Raw genomic sequence first — 16,959 nt, 5'->3', positions numbered from 1 at the left:
CGCACCCAAGCCGCTCTCGCGCAGCAGTCCTAATCATACATGCATACTACGAACAATCTAGAGCTGCGCGACAGAAGGCTGCTCCTGCGGTGGTTGAGCACCCTCACCCGTCGGCACCGCCGCTGTCTCGGTCTGTAGCGCGGCGACAGCCGCCGCCTCCGCCTCGGGAGCGAGGCGCGCGGCCTGCTCGGCCGTGTTGGGAGCGAGGGCAGCACGCACGGCATCAACCTGCGCACCCGTTACGGACTTGGGCTCGTTGCGCGCACGCTCCAGCAGCCGCTCGACTTCGGACAACTGCTTCTGCACGGTCAGGCGGTCGCGGAAGAGGCGCTGGCGGTCGAGCTCGAGCTTGCGCTTCTCGTCCTCGAGCACGTCCTCGAGCTTCTCGAACAGGGCGAGCTTGAGCTCGACCTTGCGCGCTTGCGCGGCCACGAGGCGGGACACGAGCGCGCTCAGGCGCCCCTCTTCGTGACTTGCCAGCGTCGCCGCCTTGGCCGCCGCCGCACCGAGGGCCACGCTCGCAGCCCGCTCCAATGAACTCTTGGTCGGCGCGTCACCATCCTTCTCCGCGACCGCGTCCGCCTCCGCCGAGACCTCCTTGGGAGCCGACGTGTCCTTCTCCCCCTCCTCGGTCGCGTCGGGTGTGCCGGTCTGCCCTGCCTCGGGTTTGATGTCTTCCGACTTGGCGCGCTTCTCGCCCTCCTTCTCCGTGTCCTCGTTCTTCCGCTTTCTCTTCAGGCTCTGCGCCAGCTCACCGAGCGCGCTCTGCGCGGCGGCAGCGGCCACTGCAGGACCGACAGCGGAGGCAAGGAAAGTGACGACGCTCATGACAGGATTCTCCGCACCTTCGAACGGAACGCCGTTCATGCCGGCCTGGTAGCGGAGCGGGCCAAGCTGGGCAGCAGGGTCCGCGGACAGGTAGCTGTCCTCAATGGGGAGCTGCAGGAACTTGGCGATGCACTGCTCCTTGCTGCGAGTGACAACGTGATCCGCAACCGCCTTCCAGTCGTCGTCATACATCTCGACACCCTCGAGGAGCAGCAGTGTCTCCTGGTCGCTCCACTCGGGGCCGGCGCCGCTCATGCCGTGTTTGAACACCTCGTCGTCGAGGCGCACAAAGTCACCCGAGAACATGGTGCTCGGGAAGCGCCCGCTCACGTAGCAGCTCGGACACACAGTGTACTCGCCGTCCTTGAGCGAGTGGTAACGCGTACGCGTGCAGTCGGTACCGCACGTCTCACACGCGTAGCTTTTGGGCTGGGGCGGTGCGGCCCCGTTGCTCTGCTCGACGGCGGCCTTCGCGTTCTCCTCGGTCGTAGGCTTTGTAGTCTTGGCCGTGCTCTGGTAGATGACCTTGCGAAGGTCGAGGTTGGTCGGATGGGGCTTGATCCCGTTGGATGCTGCCAGAGCTCCCGTGCCGGGCTTGCTCCCCGGGTGCAAGTTGCTCAACCCCTTGGGCGTGTCGACGGTCACGCGGAAGTGGCCGGTGAAAGGCGGGCCGAGAGGTGCGGGGCGCGTGTCGGGGTCGACCTGGTAGTTGATAAGGCCCCACTGCTCGAGGAAGCCGTGAACGCGCATGATCGCACCCACATCGCCGGCAAGGTTGCGGCGGCAGGCAGTGACGGTAAGGTACTCTCCTGGGTTGAGGCGGTACGTGTTGATCATGAAGTCGCGGTAGTCCTTGTAGATAGCGGGTGTCTTTGAACGGTTGCGCTTGCTGAAGAACTCGGGGAGCGACTTGCGCTCAATCGGGTGGATGGTCGACAGGGAGAACCATGACGAGTACGAAGGCACGACAAGCGGGTGCGTCTGGCTCGCGAGGTACGTTGTAGCGAGCGCGTGCAAGTCGTTAGAACTCATGCGCGCGTCACCCGCACCCGCTGGCGTCGCGCCGTCTGCGGGAGGGTCGAGGCTTGGAGACGCGCCCGCCATTCCCGAGGCGGACTGCAGCGCGCCTGATGACTCTGTCTCGTAAGCGACTGCACCAGCACGGCAGCATTCATGGGTGACACACCTCCTCCGTTTGCGTCAACATCCATTGCGTCCGAATTGCTGATGTTGGCTGTGTCTCCGCCGAAGAGGGGTTCGCGCTCGCGCTCCTTGCCCGGGGCGCTGGCGATATCGTGGGCAGTGACGTCCCCAGAAAGCGCGTTGGAGTCATCCTGAGGCACCTTGAAAGAGATTTTTGGTGTTGACATGATGGATGCCGGATGGATGGTGTGGAAGAGAGATGAGAGATGTCACCTCGCACAAGCCGCACACCGCACGAGAACAACACGGCGGGATGGAGGGCATGGCCTTAAACAGAGGGACGGGATAACGTCGCGTTTTGATCCCGCGACACGCGTAGCGCGTATTTATCACTCCATTAGGCGCATCAAGCAACGGCCACGCCTATCACTGCATACAGAACAGGGTATATGGGCAATCCCAGCTAGAATGCGACTCCAAGGTCGACTGATGTACAACAACGGCAAAGCACTGACAAGTGGGTGTCAGGTGCCTGGGTATTTCTACCAAGAGGGGATGATCTTAACATCATCTCAGGATGTTAGGAGGGACTGGAGGAAGTGGATTTGGCGGGTCGTGGTGGAGAGCATCCAATGACGCGAACCCTCACCAGAGAGAAAGCCTAGTTGAACGGCGCCGGCGCGGGGTTGAAAACGCGCAGCAGACGGTCTGCGTAAGCTTTTATTCGTGGGCCGAAACTCACTGTGGCCGACCTTGTTCTTGTAAAGGAAGTGGACGATCGTCTCGCTCTCACGATTCTGGCCGCCGCCGAGACCCTTGGCCCAGTGCTGGTTAGCCTTTTCAGCGAGCACGGCATGGGCTGCGTGGATGTCTGACAGGGTCATGACGCCTCTCTTGATGGCGGGGTTGGGGGCGGGCGACGAGCTAGTCGGCTGGCGGTGGGGCGCAGTCTTGCTGCGCGTTGTGGGCGGGGCCAGGGCCTCGTCGCCCACTTCCAGGTCGTCTGTGACAGGCTTCGACTCAGCGACGGGCTCAGGTTGTGGCTCCTTCTCCTTCGGCTCGGGGTTGATGGGCACGATGGGCGGTGGGGGTGGGATCGTGTACAGCGCGTTCATGGTTGCTGCTCGTCAGTCACACTATAGACGGCATCCTCACGCGGTGTGCACGGCATCTCGGACCAGGGCGAGACGTCCCAGTGAGGGAGGATGTCGTTCGCCTCGAGATACCCGTACAACGCTTCTGTGGGCATCTCAAGGAAGTTGATCTGGGATTAGTCAAGGTAAGGAAGACCACCCTGCGGGGGACACAGCCGCAACGCATTGTACCAGTACCCTGCATCCCGCTCAGCCCGGCCGACTCACCTTCGTCTTAACGTCTGCAGGCTCGCTCCACTCCTCCTCGCGCCCCTTGACCATTCCCAGTGCAAAGTTGACGGGCTTACTCCGCGACGGCCCCTCCGGGCCGCTGTCGGGGGCAGGCGTTCCGGTTCCATCGCCCTTACGGCGCTTGTTGCGCGGCGCCGCTGGGCCAGCGGATCCGCGCGCCCGCTTTCCAGCAACTGAGGGAGTGGGAGACGGTGCGTCTTGTGGTGGCATGTAGATGGATGTGACGGGGAGGACGTTGACGAGGAGTGTTGGGAGGGGCAGAGATGGAGTGAGCAAGTGGAGGTGAAGGACGGAACCATTTTTGTCAACATCCCATGTCTGGCGGAATCAATCCCACGTGACCCCCTACAGGGATGCATACCTGCAGTTGCCACCCAGAAATATTGAAACTCGCTTCAAGGTGACTTCACCACTCCGTCACCACCACTCACACATCCACCATGGTGAGAACAGCTCTCGCCAACAGTCCCATCTGACAGCAGGGAAAAGCCAAGACGACGCGCAAGTTTGCAGCCGTGAAGCGGATGCTCAAGCCGAGCGACCCGCGACTGTAAGCCAGCAACGGCGGGCAGCAGCTGATAGCAGGAAGGAGAACGTTGAGAAGTCGGCCAAGAAGGCGGCGAAGGAGGCCGCGGCCGCCGAGAAGCGCCAGGTGTGCGTTTTTGCGGGACTACATCAGCTGACTTTAGGACGCAGGTGTCGGCGTCGCTGTTCCTGTCGCACAACACGGACCTCGGGCCGCCGTACCGCATCCTCGTCGACACCAACTTTATCAACTTCAGCATCCAAAACAAGATTGAGCTGGTGCAGGGCATGATGGACTGCCTCATGGCCAAGTGTGAGTTGCTTGAGCTCAATCACAGATGAGTCCTCGGCTGATCTCAGGCATCCCAACCATCACCGACTGCGTGCTTGCCGAGCTCGAGAAGCTGGGACCAAAGTACCGCCTTGCGCTCAAGATTGCCAAGGACCCACGATTCGACCGGCTGCACTGCGACCGTGAGCTTTCCCTTGTCTGTAGCGCTAACACCAGACTCGGGGACATACGCCGACGACTGCCTCGTCCAGCGCGTGACGGCGCACAAGTGTTACATCGTAGCAACGGTAAGTCGAGGCAACTCGTGCACGAATCTCACCCCAGTGCGACCGCGACCTCCGGCGACGGATACGCAAAGTGCCCGGCGTGCCGCTCATGTACGTCGTCAAGCACAAGTACCAGATAGAGCGGCTTCCGGACGGCGGGGCGGCGTTTATTTAGCGACTGGGACATAGATGGGACGGTAGGTTACGATTGCATGCATGTATCAGCTACAAACACATGGTTAGGTGGGGTACACTACAACATGGTGGCACAAGCCGTGGTGGTCTATGGATGGGTGGGGGGGGAGGGGAGAGGAGGATCACTGTGGACACTGTAACTAAAGTTCGACGCTTCGGAAGGACAGGCCTTCTACTCGCCCGCAAACAGTTCTTTGATAAGCGGCCGCGTCTCCAACATACGCCCGCCGACGACGCTGCGCCGCGCCCTCTCCGCATCCTCAGGCGGCACCTGCGTGCCATGCAACGACGCGTCGCGCGGCAAGCGGAGCATCCACCCCCTGCGGTCCATGAGCGCGACGAACTCCGCCATCAGCTTATCCGCCACGAGCGTGCCTGCGCTCCCAAAGACGACGAGCTTAGCCTTGGCGCGCGTAAAGCTGACGTTGATGCGGCGCCAATCGCGCAGCAGCTCGCCAATAGCCCCCGTGTCATTCGAGCGCACGAGGGACACGAGCACGACGGCCTTGTCGCGCCCCTGCGCGCGGTCGGCCGTGAGCACTTCGATACCGCCGATATCCCCGCTGATATCGGGAGAAGACTGCAGCACGCGCTGCACCAGCTTGATCTGCTGCCGGTACGGCGTGATAACCGCGATGTCGGCCGGCCGCGTGCCGGCCGCGACGAGGGCGCGGGCGAGCGTGCCGACCAACGCGGCTTCGGTGGGGTTCTGCACGAGCTCGCCGGCACGCGTTTCGCGCGCCGGCATCCCGTCCGTGTCGACGAATACGGCTTTGCGCTCCGCCCGCAGCAGGTCTTGCACCCAACACTCGGCGCAGGCGCCGCCGAGCGCGGCGCAGCTCAGCGGGCGCAGCACCAGCGCTTGCTCCGCGACAGCGGATGAGCCGCAGCGCAGCCGCTGCTCGTAGATCAGCGCGTTGGAGAGCGCCATGATGTCCGCGTTCATGCGGTACTGCGCCGCGAGCGGGGCGACGGCTGCGGGATGCGCTTCGCTCAAACGACGGAAGAGGGAGACGTCGAGGCCCCCGGAGCGGGCTTCGGGATGCCGCACCTGTTGTTAGCTTGGGACTAAGTCGTCTCACAATGGGAGGTAGTTGAAAGTGGTCGCCGACAAGCACGAACTTGTCGGCGCAGCGCAAGGGGCCCAGACAAGTCGGAAGCGTGATTTGGCTCGCCTCGTCGACGATGCAGTAGTCGAAGCGGCGGCGCTTGAAGAGTGGGTGGTCGATCGACAAGCAGGTGGCTGCGACGACGGGCGGGTTCATGAGGCGGGATTCGAGCTGGCCGAGCGTGGTGGCGGGGCCCATGGCTTCGAGCGTGAGGTGGCGCACATCGGGGTGGACCTGTTGTCAGCTGCGTCTCAGCAATATTTACCTTCTCGGCATTGCCCAGCCGGAGCACCCCGAAGTCAGCACCGACGAGCTTGGAGACAATGGTGTCGACAGCCGAGTGTGTGTAGCTGGTAAGCAGCACACTCTGGCCGCGCGCGACGAGGGCGCGGATGATCTCGACCACGGTTGTTGTTTTGCCCGTCCCCGGCATGCCGAGGATCAAAGCGTAGTCTTTCGCCGAGAGCACCTTGGCCATGGCGGCGCACTGGTCATCGTTGAGGCGAGACGAGACGTCCATCTCCGTCGAGCGCTCACGCTCGAACTGCGGCTCGGCAAGGTCGACGACAAGACGGCGGCGGCGCTCGTCGCCTCCCTTGACGAAGAGATGGGCGAGGTTGCCCCGCATGCGCGTCATGCCCGCGCTCAGCTCGTCTTTGTCGATGCGGAAAACAGGCGCGGCGGTAGAGCGCACGCGCTTCAACTTGGCCTGCACGTCGAGCTTGTTCTGCACGGTTACAATCACCGTGTCCGCGGTGAGGAACGTGACCATGCCTCGGGCGAGATAGAGCAAGTCGGGCTCGACGGAAAGGCAGATTGGATCGTTCACCGCAATGTGCCCCGAAAGAAGTGAGCCAGCTTGCGGATCCGCGCGCGTGAACGTGTACACCCAGCGATTGATTTTACTGAGCGCGCCGCCTTCGTGCTCCTCCTTCGAAATGACCATGTCGGCGAAACACCGCCCCTTGGCCTCGCGCGCGTGTGCGCCCATCGTCCAGAGCTGCGCGCGCAGCCGCACCGTGTCCTGTTCTTCGAGCGTGAGCAGGCGCTCCCAATGCTTGAAGAAGTGGGCGTCGGTGTCGGTGATATGCGCGGCCTTGTCAATAAAGGCGGCCGCACCGTCGTCGGGGCGCTCACCATCCGCTCGCCGGTAGAGCATGCAAACGTCGGCGGCATAGCAGTTCTTGCACTCGTGCTCGCTGTCCATGGGCGGCGGGAGGATGGGCTCACGGCCGCCCCCGCGAACCATGTACTCTGCCAACTCGTTGCGCGTCTGCACGAGCGCGCGCACCTCGTTAGCGCGCGCCTCGACGAGGACGATCGCGTCCCGCTGCGAGTAGTACAGCAGGCCAGCGGGGACGGGAAGGCCTGACGTGAGCGCGTCCGGCATAGCACTCACCATACCGGTCCTCCATTAAAAGGGTATACAGCAGCGTCTGAGCGCGGTGCTGCACCCCGCCGATCGAGCGGCCGGTCTTGATCTCCATCGGTGCGACAACCTCCATTTCCTCGCCGTCGCGCTCAAGCACGGCCTGGACACTCGCGTCGACCTTGCCCTTCAAGCCCCACTTCAAGCTCCAAATATCCTCTTCGACATCATGCAGCCCGCTGATCGCGACCGTGCCCACGCCCTCGTCGCGCGCCGTAACGACCGTGCCCTCCGCCTGGCGTCAGCCATGCCTCCGCTTCGCTCACCTTCGGCGCGGCGCCGATCCACCGGCGCTCAAACGACGCGAAAGCGACCTCGGCCCTCGCCCCCAAGTCGTTGATCACCGCCTCGGGATCAAGCCCCGCGCCCCAGACTTCGAGCCGCCGCTCGTCCCGCCCCAGCTCGGCGCGCACGCGCGCACGCGTCGCGCCCGCGTCGAACGTGCCGTCCCGCAAGCTCTCTTGCAGCAGCGCGTGCAGGATGTTGCCGTATACGATGGGCTTGGACAGCGGCTCCGGCAACCGCACGCGCTGGTTCAGCAGCGGGCGGCGCACGCATGGCATCGCGGTCGCGATGCCCGTCATCGTCACGAGGATGTCGGGGTGCGCGATGAGGAACGAGGGGGTGTTGAAGGAGAATGAGATCGGGGAGACGCCGGACAGATCGGCCGAGACGACGTTCACGATGTCCCCCGCACGCAGGGAGAGCTCGGCCCACCGCTCGTGCAGGTGCAGCAGCCGCCGGCCGGACGGGGCGGACACGACGAGGGTCTTGCCGTATCCCTCGCCAGCGCGGAATTCGTCCTCGTCCTCGGGCATCTTCGCGAGGATCCCGTTGTGCACGCTCTCGACGGTGTACCGGGCCCACGGGGATGGCGTGTACCCGGCTGGTGATGGGGGAACGGCGGGGTTGGCGATGGGATATTTCTGTTATGTCAGCCGGCTGAGGTCGGATAAAAACATACAATCGGCGCCTCGAATATCGTGTCGTCCAGGCCTGCGAGCGCATCGAGGTCCCAGTCGCCGTCGTACTCGTCCTCGCTGCCGGGTAGTGGGCGCGGCGACGTCGGCGGGTGGACGGCGAGGCTCGTTGACTGAGGGAGCTTGCGGGGACGAGGGGAGGGTGGTAGTGGCTTGACGTGGCGCTGGGCCCTGGTGGGAGAGGTATGCGACTGGGATACATGTGCATTGGGAGATAGCGAGGCGAGTGGGGCGCGCGCGTCGGATTTGGTGGGGCTCAGAGCGCGCTTCTTGGGCAGGGAGAATGGTGCGTGCTTTGCGGACGGAGTGAGTGCTGTCGTCGAGGGCTTGGCTGTTGCGATGGACGATATGGCCGATGGCCTGCCCGGAAGCTTGGCTATGGAGACATGCTCGGCTGGCGGCGCGTGTCGTGAGCGTTGCGCACTTGTTGGCTTGGAAGGCACGGAGCTGCTCGACGGCGGTGGCCGCTTCACAGAGCTGACGTTTGTCCGCGCAGTTTCGAGACGAGCATTCGCCTCAGTTGACCACGGCGCGCGCTTCGCCGGCGTACACAGCCTCTTCCTAGGCGTCTCCGGGCTGGGCGAGTCGTCAAACGCGCCGGCGGCAACGTCGGCCAAGAGCTGGGCCATGAACGCGTCCTCCTCGGCCGTGTTGGGGCGCATGGGCTTGGCGGCTCGCTGACTGAGCCCCATGGTGCAAGATGCAAGATGAGCGAGGGCAAGGGCGGGGACTGGCGTGTGTGGAGATAGGAGAAATGAATGCAATGAGGTGAGATTATTGCTGGTGGCAACAAGACATTCGCGCTTCAGGTTCAGGCACGATCAAGATCAAAGTCACGTGATGTTTGGCTTATCTCGTCCTCTGCGATCCGCGAGGCGGCGAGTCCCACCTGGCTCAGATTGGCCTTCTCGCTGAAAAGCCTGTAACGACCCTCCTCGGCGACATCATGGAGGTTAAGCATGGCACCCTGGACCTGGATCTTTCCAATCTGGAGCTGGACATCGTCTACGTCTCCCGGCGAGGCCCCAAGAAACTTAAATTTGCCGCTTCGTCCGCTCCCTCCGTTGTGGCTGTTGGACAGCAGAACGGAGCGCTGCTTCCATCTGATCTCACCTCACTTTTGGCTGCGATTCTGGAGCCACCAGCCTACAGGTGGGCAACTGGTTGTCCAGGTGGAAAGTTGGCAAATGGGCGTTCAGTAATCGCAACCTGTGTAAGGGCCTGTCGTACAGGGTGACAGGACCGACGAGGTGCGAGGTCCGAATGGGAAGTGGAGGCGGAATTAGGGGGAGAACGCACGGGGGTTGACCGATACTGGTGTTCGGGCAACCCTCGGAAGAACAGTGGAATCACAAGGATAACAGAATCGACACGGGTGACCAGTTGGGCTACAAGTCTTATATAGGCAACTATAGACGGGGGCCCGATCGGTCGGCCGAGTGTCGGGTGAGTAGGTCAACCGACAGCTGCCACAAGGTCGAGGAGTCGACCGAGGTGGTGAGCCAGTTGGTCGACCAAGCGAGGTGGACCGTCTGTCCGACGAGGGTCGATGTAGGTCGGCCCGACTCACCAGCGGGGTGGTCGGACGAGTATCGGTCGAGCGAGAGAGTGGAGGTAGCGGAGGTGCGGGTGATCTCCGTGTGTGCGGTGACGGACATACCGGGATCTCCGCGAAGGGTCATGACAACCTGCTTGGAGACCACGCAAGGGGAGCAACAGGGAGCAACAGAGCAACAGGCAACTAGAACCAGAGCCTCCATCCGCTTCTCCAAGGACATCAACCAGTTCAACATCCCTGCCTCATGGCTGGCCCAGCTCACGATCAGCGATTTGCCCGAGGTCGAGAACCTCCATGCACTTGATGAATTAGGCTTGTTTCCAGAGCCCCACCTCGTCCCCCAGGAGGAGATCAGGGATGACGACCCCTTGTTGACCCCCTTGTCTTTGTCAACCCAGCTTCATTTGGCAATGGTCACCGCAGCGGGACTTCTACAACACCTAACAGGGGACCTGGCTTTTATGCCTCAGAATGAGCCCGCTTCCCCACCTGCCCCCACATTCTCACCCACAACAATGCCAGTGCCGGCGCCTGCGGCACCTGCAGGGACACCCGCGCCCGCGCCCCGGCGCACACCTCAGAAACAGAAAGGCCGTTCCCTCGCACCCATGCCCTTGCCTCCTGTGAGGAACGGACTTGAACGCTTTAGACCGTATCACTAAAAGGTACAATATTAGGGCTGATAGTCCTAATAGCAGTTCTACTTAAGCTAGGTCTCGGGTCCGGGCCATGACACCTCCCCCACAACGACTCCTGGGCCCAAGGTCCTAGTACATTCTGCTGAGCTGGCTCCAGCAGTTCTGGTACACCCAGTGACACCAAGCCCCCGCCCAGCTACGCCCAGCCCCCGCCCAGCTACGCCGTCACCCCCCTCCACACCCCCTGCTCAAATCACCTCGGATTGGACCACAGTGGTCAAGCGGCGCTCAGCACGCAATCTGCAGAAGGTCTCTCCATCACCTCCGCCTGTGCCCAAAGCACCTAGCCGGCATAGGGATACGTAACCTAGTGCTAGGGTGGTGATGAAACTGGATGTGGCATGAAACTGGTCGGATGTGGCGTTGCTCTCGCGGTGCCGGGCGTATTTTGAAGATAACTGTCATGGCCCGTTCTACCGACCCATGACCTCTCGCGGAGATCCCTGTATGTCCGTCACCGCACACACGGAGATCACCCATATCTCCTCTACCTCCACTCTCCCGCTCGACCGATACTCGTCCGACCGCCCCGCTCGGAAGTCGGGTTGACCTACGTCGACCCTCGTCGGACATACGGTCCACCTCGTCTGTCGACCAACCGGCTGACCGCCTCGGTCGACTCCTCGACCTTGTGACAACCGTCGGTCGACCTACCCGTCCGACACTCGGCCGACCAATCGGGCCCCCGTCTATAGTTGCCTATATAAGACTTGTAGCCCGACCGGTCACCCGTGTCGATTCTGTTATCCTTGTGATTCCACTGTTCTTCCGAGGGTTGCCCGAATACCAGTATCGGTCAACCCCCGTGTGTTCTCCCCCCAACTCCGCCTCCGCTTCCCGTTCGGACTTCGTACCTCGCTGGTCCCGTCATACCGTACGACGGGCCCTTACAATAACCACGGGCCAGGACCATGCCACTCATGTTGGCATTGGTTTGCATTGACGTTGCGTTGCGTCTATGCGTTATATGTGTATGTGTCCATCACAGGGGGCAAGAAGCAGGCAGAGGACTCTTACACATCCCGACCATGTTGCTGAAATGCTGAGCTGCGGTCTCCTCTCATCCGTAGAAGATCTTGGGGGTCTCAGTCTGTGTACCATCCCCTACCTACCCTTTTGTCAGGCCCTGCGCCGTTCGGAAAGGCGGAGGCTAGGGAGTGGTTGAGCACAAAGGTGTTCGTACACCGGATGCCGCTCCACCACCCCGATGACTCGAAGTCGACAACTGTGATAGGCGTGCAATAAGACTATGATACTATGATGGGGTGAGAATACGACGAGTATCAAGAGTTGGGGGAAAAGATCCTGAGACGTCGCCGTATATGTGACGATACGTTGTGAGCGGTGCCGACATGGGTACCGATCGGTACCGACGCCGTTATGAGATGTGGAGCGTCTTGCGATCGGGATGCGTGGTTATCGCATGGTGGTTGCCACGTGGTCGACACGTGTAGTCGGTTGGTCAATAGTCGTTGTCGTTCGAATCGTCACAGTACCCCCCCTCGCAAGTCTCGAACTCCGTGAGAGGGGAAAGATTGACGTACGATGTGTGGTAACGTCGTCACGAGTGTATGTGAATCGTTGAACAATGGGCGCAAGTGGGGCGAGCTCGTCGCTACTTCCCGAAGTGGTAGAAAATGATTGTGAACGACGAGGATCGTAGTGGCGAGACCGTCGTGTGACGAACATGATTGTCGAAGCGGTGCGGGCGTTGTGTTGAGCGGTGCGAGCGAGTCATGCGACCTTGTGAATTCACATGCGCCCTCATGAGGTGGTGTTGTATATAAACGAGACTGTTGTCGTCGAGTTCCGCAACATCCCCTCTTTCCTTCGCTTCACCATTCAACTTCCGTGATACCTCACAATGTCTTCTCCTTCTCCCGTTACTCCCTCTTCGCACGCTTCAGTCAAGGTTGTCGTGAGTTCTCCTGACTTCGACGCTGACGTTTGCCTTCGGTTGACACACCTATTGACGATATTGATGACGGTACCGAGGGTTCGGTTTCCACTGATCACAACGGTGATCGCGACTCCGAGTATCTCCCCTACGTAGAAGGGAGCTCTACCGTGGAGAAGGATGGTGGTGTTGATTCGTCGGAGAAGGAAATCGCCATCGGTTCAAAGGCGAACCCCATTGACATCGATGACGAATATGAGTTCGAGACCATTTCGTTCAAGCGCAAGAAGGGTACGAGCGTTTTCGAGCCCCTCCCCGCCAAGGTCCGTCGCACCGAGACCGATTCGGACGCAATCGAGGAGTCGCCCAAAGGCAAAAACAAAACGCGGACGAAGCACGCAACCAGTGATGCGTTGCGCATTCGTAACGTGAGTAGAAGGCCAGCACGTGCTGATTATGAGCGCGAAGTCATCAAACAAGATGATATCCCGCGGCGTGTCTTTGAGACGATGAAGCTCCCGTCGACCGGGTCGGTCACCAACGTGCCGTACGCGTATGTTGTGACTGATCCGTCGGTTGGTCCTCTTGTTGAGCTGGTCGTTCAATTTCGCACCCAGGTCGATGAAGAGCGATTTTACGTGCCTCTCGAGATCGCTGACGTGGCGGTGAGCGCTATCGAGTGGGCCACTGGTCAAAATGCGAACCGCAACGTGAGTTGTTACCGATCGTTACTGATTGCCAGTATACTTCCTGTTGCCGTGCGACTTTGAATAGCATGAACCGCTTGATCATCCAGTTGGATGCCGAGCCATGCGATAAGTGCGCCAACGCCCGCATGAAGTGCGTTTTTTCGGAACCCGTCGTTGGCGATACGCGCAAGGGCATCCGCGGTTGCCTCTATTGCCACAGTCACGGTATGGGCGACCGTTGTTCGCGCCGGTTGGACGAATGGATCGCGAAGTATGAAAAGCAGAGCAAGGCCTTGGCCTCGCTTTACCGCCTTCATCAGCAAAGCGAAAGTTTTCACCAGAAGCTCAAGTCGCAGTTTACTTTGCCCTACAGCCGCGAGCGTGACGAAGTAATTGTCAATACGCTTGACCACTGGCGTCGCGATGTCGCCAATAACCTTAACTCGTTCGCCATCGCGGAGGGTTACGGTGATATGGGTTTGGACAAAAATTTCCACAAAACCGTTGCCAAGTACAGCGTGTTCGACACGCTTACTCAAGCTGCCGCCGCTTCCGTGAACACCGCGCCCGCTGGATTCATCACCTCGGCTCCCCCCGCTGCTCCTGTCGCTGGCCCCGGTCCGTCAAGTCGCAAGACGATTAAGGAGCGCACGACTATCGTCCTGTCTGACGATGAGGGCGGTACCCTCGATCACGACCTATACCGTCAGGTTAAGTTGTACGAGGAGCGGAAGGCGAAGGACAAGGGCAAGGGCAAGGCTGTCGACCGTTCTCAGTTTTCCTCTTCTTCAGACGTGTAGATTAAATACTTCGTGATTGATGTATACCGGTTCTGGTTGTTCAATCCTGATCGTTATCTATCGTTTTTTAGGCGTCTGTTTGAGGGTCGGCTGGTGCGGTTGGTGTGGGTAGCCTCTATGGTACTCATCCAATGCGTCAGCAGCATTGTCTTTGAGATTTTCATATGGTTCCCATGTGTTGTCGCCAGGATCCGTATAACCTTTCCATCGTACAAGGTATTCCACGCGTTGATTCTTGCGACCTCTAATCCTAGAGTTAAGGATGGATTCTACTTCCCATTCTTCCTCTCCAAGGATTTCAATCGGTCCGGGCGGTGGTTGTTTACGATTGTCGATGTCATTGTCGATCCATGGTTCCAGTCGGTTTACGTGGAAGACGTTATGTATGTGGAAGTCTTTCGGTAGCTTGAGTCGATACGTTACCGGAGATAGGACTTGTTCCACTTCGATGGGACCGATATATCGTACATCGAATTTCTTCATTGGTCGTTGCGTTGATAGGTTGCGGGTGTCCAGTCCCACTCGGTCTCCCGGCTTGAATCTTGGCCCAGGTGCGTGTTTACGATCGTAGTATTTTCGATGATTTTCCTGCGCTTCTTGTAAGGACTGTTTGACCTGTTCTCTTGCTTCGAATATGACGTCCAAATAAGACTTCGCTTCCATACCAGGGGTGTAATCGGGTGTATCGAAGGAAAATCGTGGATTAAAACCAAAGTTGACGAAAAATGGTGATTTACCTCCTAAGGAAGAGTGTGCGGAATTGTTGTAAGCGAACTCCGCAAGGGGTAACAACTCCGCCCAGTTGGTTTGTAAGTGGTCGACGTATGCACGCAGGTATTCTTCCAGAAGTGCATTGACACGTTCGGTTTGACCATCGGTTTGCGGATGAGCGGCTGTAGACAATCGGCGATCAATGCCTAATGTTGTGCAGACGTCGCGCCAGAAGGCAGACGTAAACTTGCTTCCACGGTCGCTAACGATCGTGCTCGGAATACCATGTTTGGCGAGTACGTTCTTAAGGAAGATGTAAGCCAAGTCCAGGGTAGTAATATCGTTTCGGCATGGTTCGAATATCGCCATCTTCGTAAATTTGTCTACGAAAACAATGATTGAATTGTAGCCGTCCGAGTCTGGCAGCGTTTCGATAAAGTCCATGGTAACTGAATGCCATGGCAATTCTGGTATGGGTAGTGGTCGTAGTAGGCCATAAGGTTTGTGTCGACGGATTTTATTACGTTGGCATGATTCGCATGATGCCACGAAGTGATTGACAAACGAGCGTATGGTTGGCCACCAAAAGTGTCGTTGGACCAAATCCAAAGTCTTCCTGCGTCCAGGATGACCTGCTAATTTATTATCATGACAAAGTTGCAGCACTTGAAGTCTGGGTTGTCCTGCGGGGACAAAGATCTTGCCGTCGTAATAGAATGTTCCATTTTGTCGGGTCCAGTGTTGTTCCCGATCGGTTTTGCTCGTGTTCCATGTTTTGTTTTTCACGATGCAATATTCGTCCGTCTTTTGAGCTTTGACGATGTCGTTAACGAGTGTCGGAACGAGTGTGTTGACTTTCGTTGATCCGAGGCGTAACAGGGAAGCTGTTGGTAATGAGAGTAATTGCAGGTAGTTGTGTTGTCGGTCTTCCTCTGTTACCTCGTAATCGGGTCTTCTTGAAAGAGCGTCGGGCTTCTCTCCCTTCTTTCCGGGTCGGTATGTGATTTCGAATACGAAGGATGTTAGGAATAGCATCCAACGTGCCTGTCTCCTTGTAAGTTGTCGCTTGGTATTGAAATAGACGAGTGGTTGATGGTCGGTAACGATCGTGATAGGGTGTTGGGCACCTTCAAGGTATTGCCGCCATTCATGGAACGCACTAACGATTGCCAGTAATTCTTTATCGTGGATTTCGTAGTTTTGTTCGGCAGGTAACAGTTTGCGGCTGAAGAATGCAATCGGTACCAGTCGTCCATCAATCAATTGTGAAAGGATAGCGCCTATGGCAGAGTCTGACGCGTCGGTCTCCACGGTGTATGGCTTGGTCAAGTCCGCGAAATGTAAAATATCGCCATTACGAAACGCTTCTTTGATGTCTTCGAATGCCAATCGTTCTCGATCGGTAAACTGGAAGGGTTTCGCATCTTTCGTTTTCGTAGATTACGTTAATGCGATAACTATTCGGGAGTATCCTCGTATAAAGTGGCGATAGTAGTTACAGAAACCAAGGAACGATCGTAACTCGTTCAAGTTCTTGGGTTCCGGCCACTCTAGGATCGCATTCACCTTCTTTTCGTCCATGGAAATACCGTTTGCTGAAATCACATAACCTAGGAATTCCGTCTTCTTCTGATAGAATTCGCATTTTTCGGCTTTGGCGTACAGCTTGCCTTCTCTGAGTCGTTGTAATACTCGTTGAATGTGTTTTGTATGTTCTTCCCGGGTTTTCGAAAAGATCATAATGTCGTCCAAGAACACGATTACGAAATCGTCGATCATGTCGTGGAACTGTGTATTCACGAGATATTGAAAGGTTGCTGGGGCATTAGTGAGGCCAAATGGCATCACCAAGTATTCGAATAAGCCGTAACGGCAGCGAAATGCCGTTTTCCATTCTTCTCCTTCCGCAATGCGAATCTGATGATAAGCATTTCGCAAATCTATTCGGGAGAAGAATTTTGCGGAACCAAGTCGGTTGAGGAGTTCCGAAATGAGTGGTAGAGGATAGCGGTTCTTAACCGTAACATTGTTGAGACCGCGATAATCTACGCAGAGTCGCAACGAGCCGTCCTTCTTCTTGACGAATAGGATAGGTGCCGCTGCGGGGGATTGTGATGGTCGAATGAAACCTATTTCTTGCATTTCGTCGAGGTATTTCTTTAATACGTCGAGTTCCACCGGTGATGACGCATATAATGGTCCATGCGGTGGTGTCGCTCCTTCGACTAGGGTAATCTTGTGATCGAATTTACGATGCGGTGGTAGTTTCATTGCTTGTTCCTTTGAGAACACGTCCGAGTATGGCCAGGACTCTTTGGGCACGTGTTCTTTGATTTCTTCTGTTATCTGTGGTTCACGACTGATCCCGGTCGTGATCTGTGCTGTGGAAACCCGCGGGTGAATCTGTGGCTGTGAAAACTGTGGCTGTGATAATCGTAGTACTCCTGTGACTTC

The 16,959-nt window shown here is 58.4% G+C and overlaps 5 protein-coding genes across 5 annotated transcripts; 2 read left to right on the top strand and 3 right to left on the bottom strand.

The window, feature by feature from the left end:
• Positions 1–57: 57 nt before the first annotated feature.
• Positions 58–2,198, bottom strand: COLE_07673 (uncharacterized protein; the record flags this gene model as incomplete). Its single annotated transcript, XM_018424519.2, has 2 exons — positions 58–1,964; positions 2,015–2,198. 2 exons carry the CDS (start codon positions 2,196–2,198, stop codon positions 58–60), a joined length of 2,091 nt encoding a protein of 696 aa, XP_018275344.1.
• Positions 2,199–2,632: 434 nt separating this feature from the next.
• COLE_07672 (uncharacterized protein) lies at positions 2,633–3,566 on the bottom strand (the record flags this gene model as incomplete). The annotated part of the gene is made up of 4 exons (XM_018421028.2): positions 2,633–2,679; positions 2,714–3,091; positions 3,127–3,235; positions 3,333–3,566. 4 exons carry the CDS (start codon positions 3,564–3,566, stop codon positions 2,633–2,635), a joined length of 768 nt encoding a protein of 255 aa, XP_018275345.1.
• Positions 3,567–3,880: 314 nt separating this feature from the next.
• Positions 3,881–4,614, top strand: COLE_07671 (uncharacterized protein; the record flags this gene model as incomplete). Its single annotated transcript, XM_018424520.2, has 6 exons — positions 3,881–3,906; positions 3,942–4,010; positions 4,046–4,194; positions 4,242–4,355; positions 4,390–4,460; positions 4,498–4,614. 6 exons carry the CDS (start codon positions 3,881–3,883, stop codon positions 4,612–4,614), a joined length of 546 nt encoding a protein of 181 aa, XP_018275346.1.
• Positions 4,615–9,561: 4,947 nt separating this feature from the next.
• Positions 9,562–9,834, bottom strand: COLE_07670 (uncharacterized protein; the record flags this gene model as incomplete). Its single annotated transcript, XM_065626562.1, has 1 exon — positions 9,562–9,834. The coding sequence occupies one exon, from the start codon at positions 9,832–9,834 to the stop codon at positions 9,562–9,564; it is 273 nt and encodes a 90-aa protein (XP_065482125.1).
• Positions 9,835–10,831: 997 nt separating this feature from the next.
• Positions 10,832–10,957, top strand: COLE_07669 (uncharacterized protein; the record flags this gene model as incomplete). The annotated part of the gene is made up of 1 exon (XM_065626561.1): positions 10,832–10,957. One exon carries the CDS (start codon positions 10,832–10,834, stop codon positions 10,955–10,957), a length of 126 nt encoding a protein of 41 aa, XP_065482124.1.
• Between the last annotated feature and the right edge of the window lie 6,002 nt (positions 10,958–16,959).

This window comes from Cutaneotrichosporon oleaginosum, assembly GCF_008065305.1.
Source record: "Cutaneotrichosporon oleaginosum strain ATCC 20508 chromosome Unknown ATCC20508_contig08, whole genome shotgun sequence".
Taxonomy (NCBI): Eukaryota; Fungi; Basidiomycota; class Tremellomycetes; order Trichosporonales; family Trichosporonaceae; genus Cutaneotrichosporon; species Cutaneotrichosporon oleaginosum.
The sequence above is the reverse complement of the archived record's forward strand: the minus strand, read 5'-3'. Positions and strand labels throughout refer to the sequence as shown.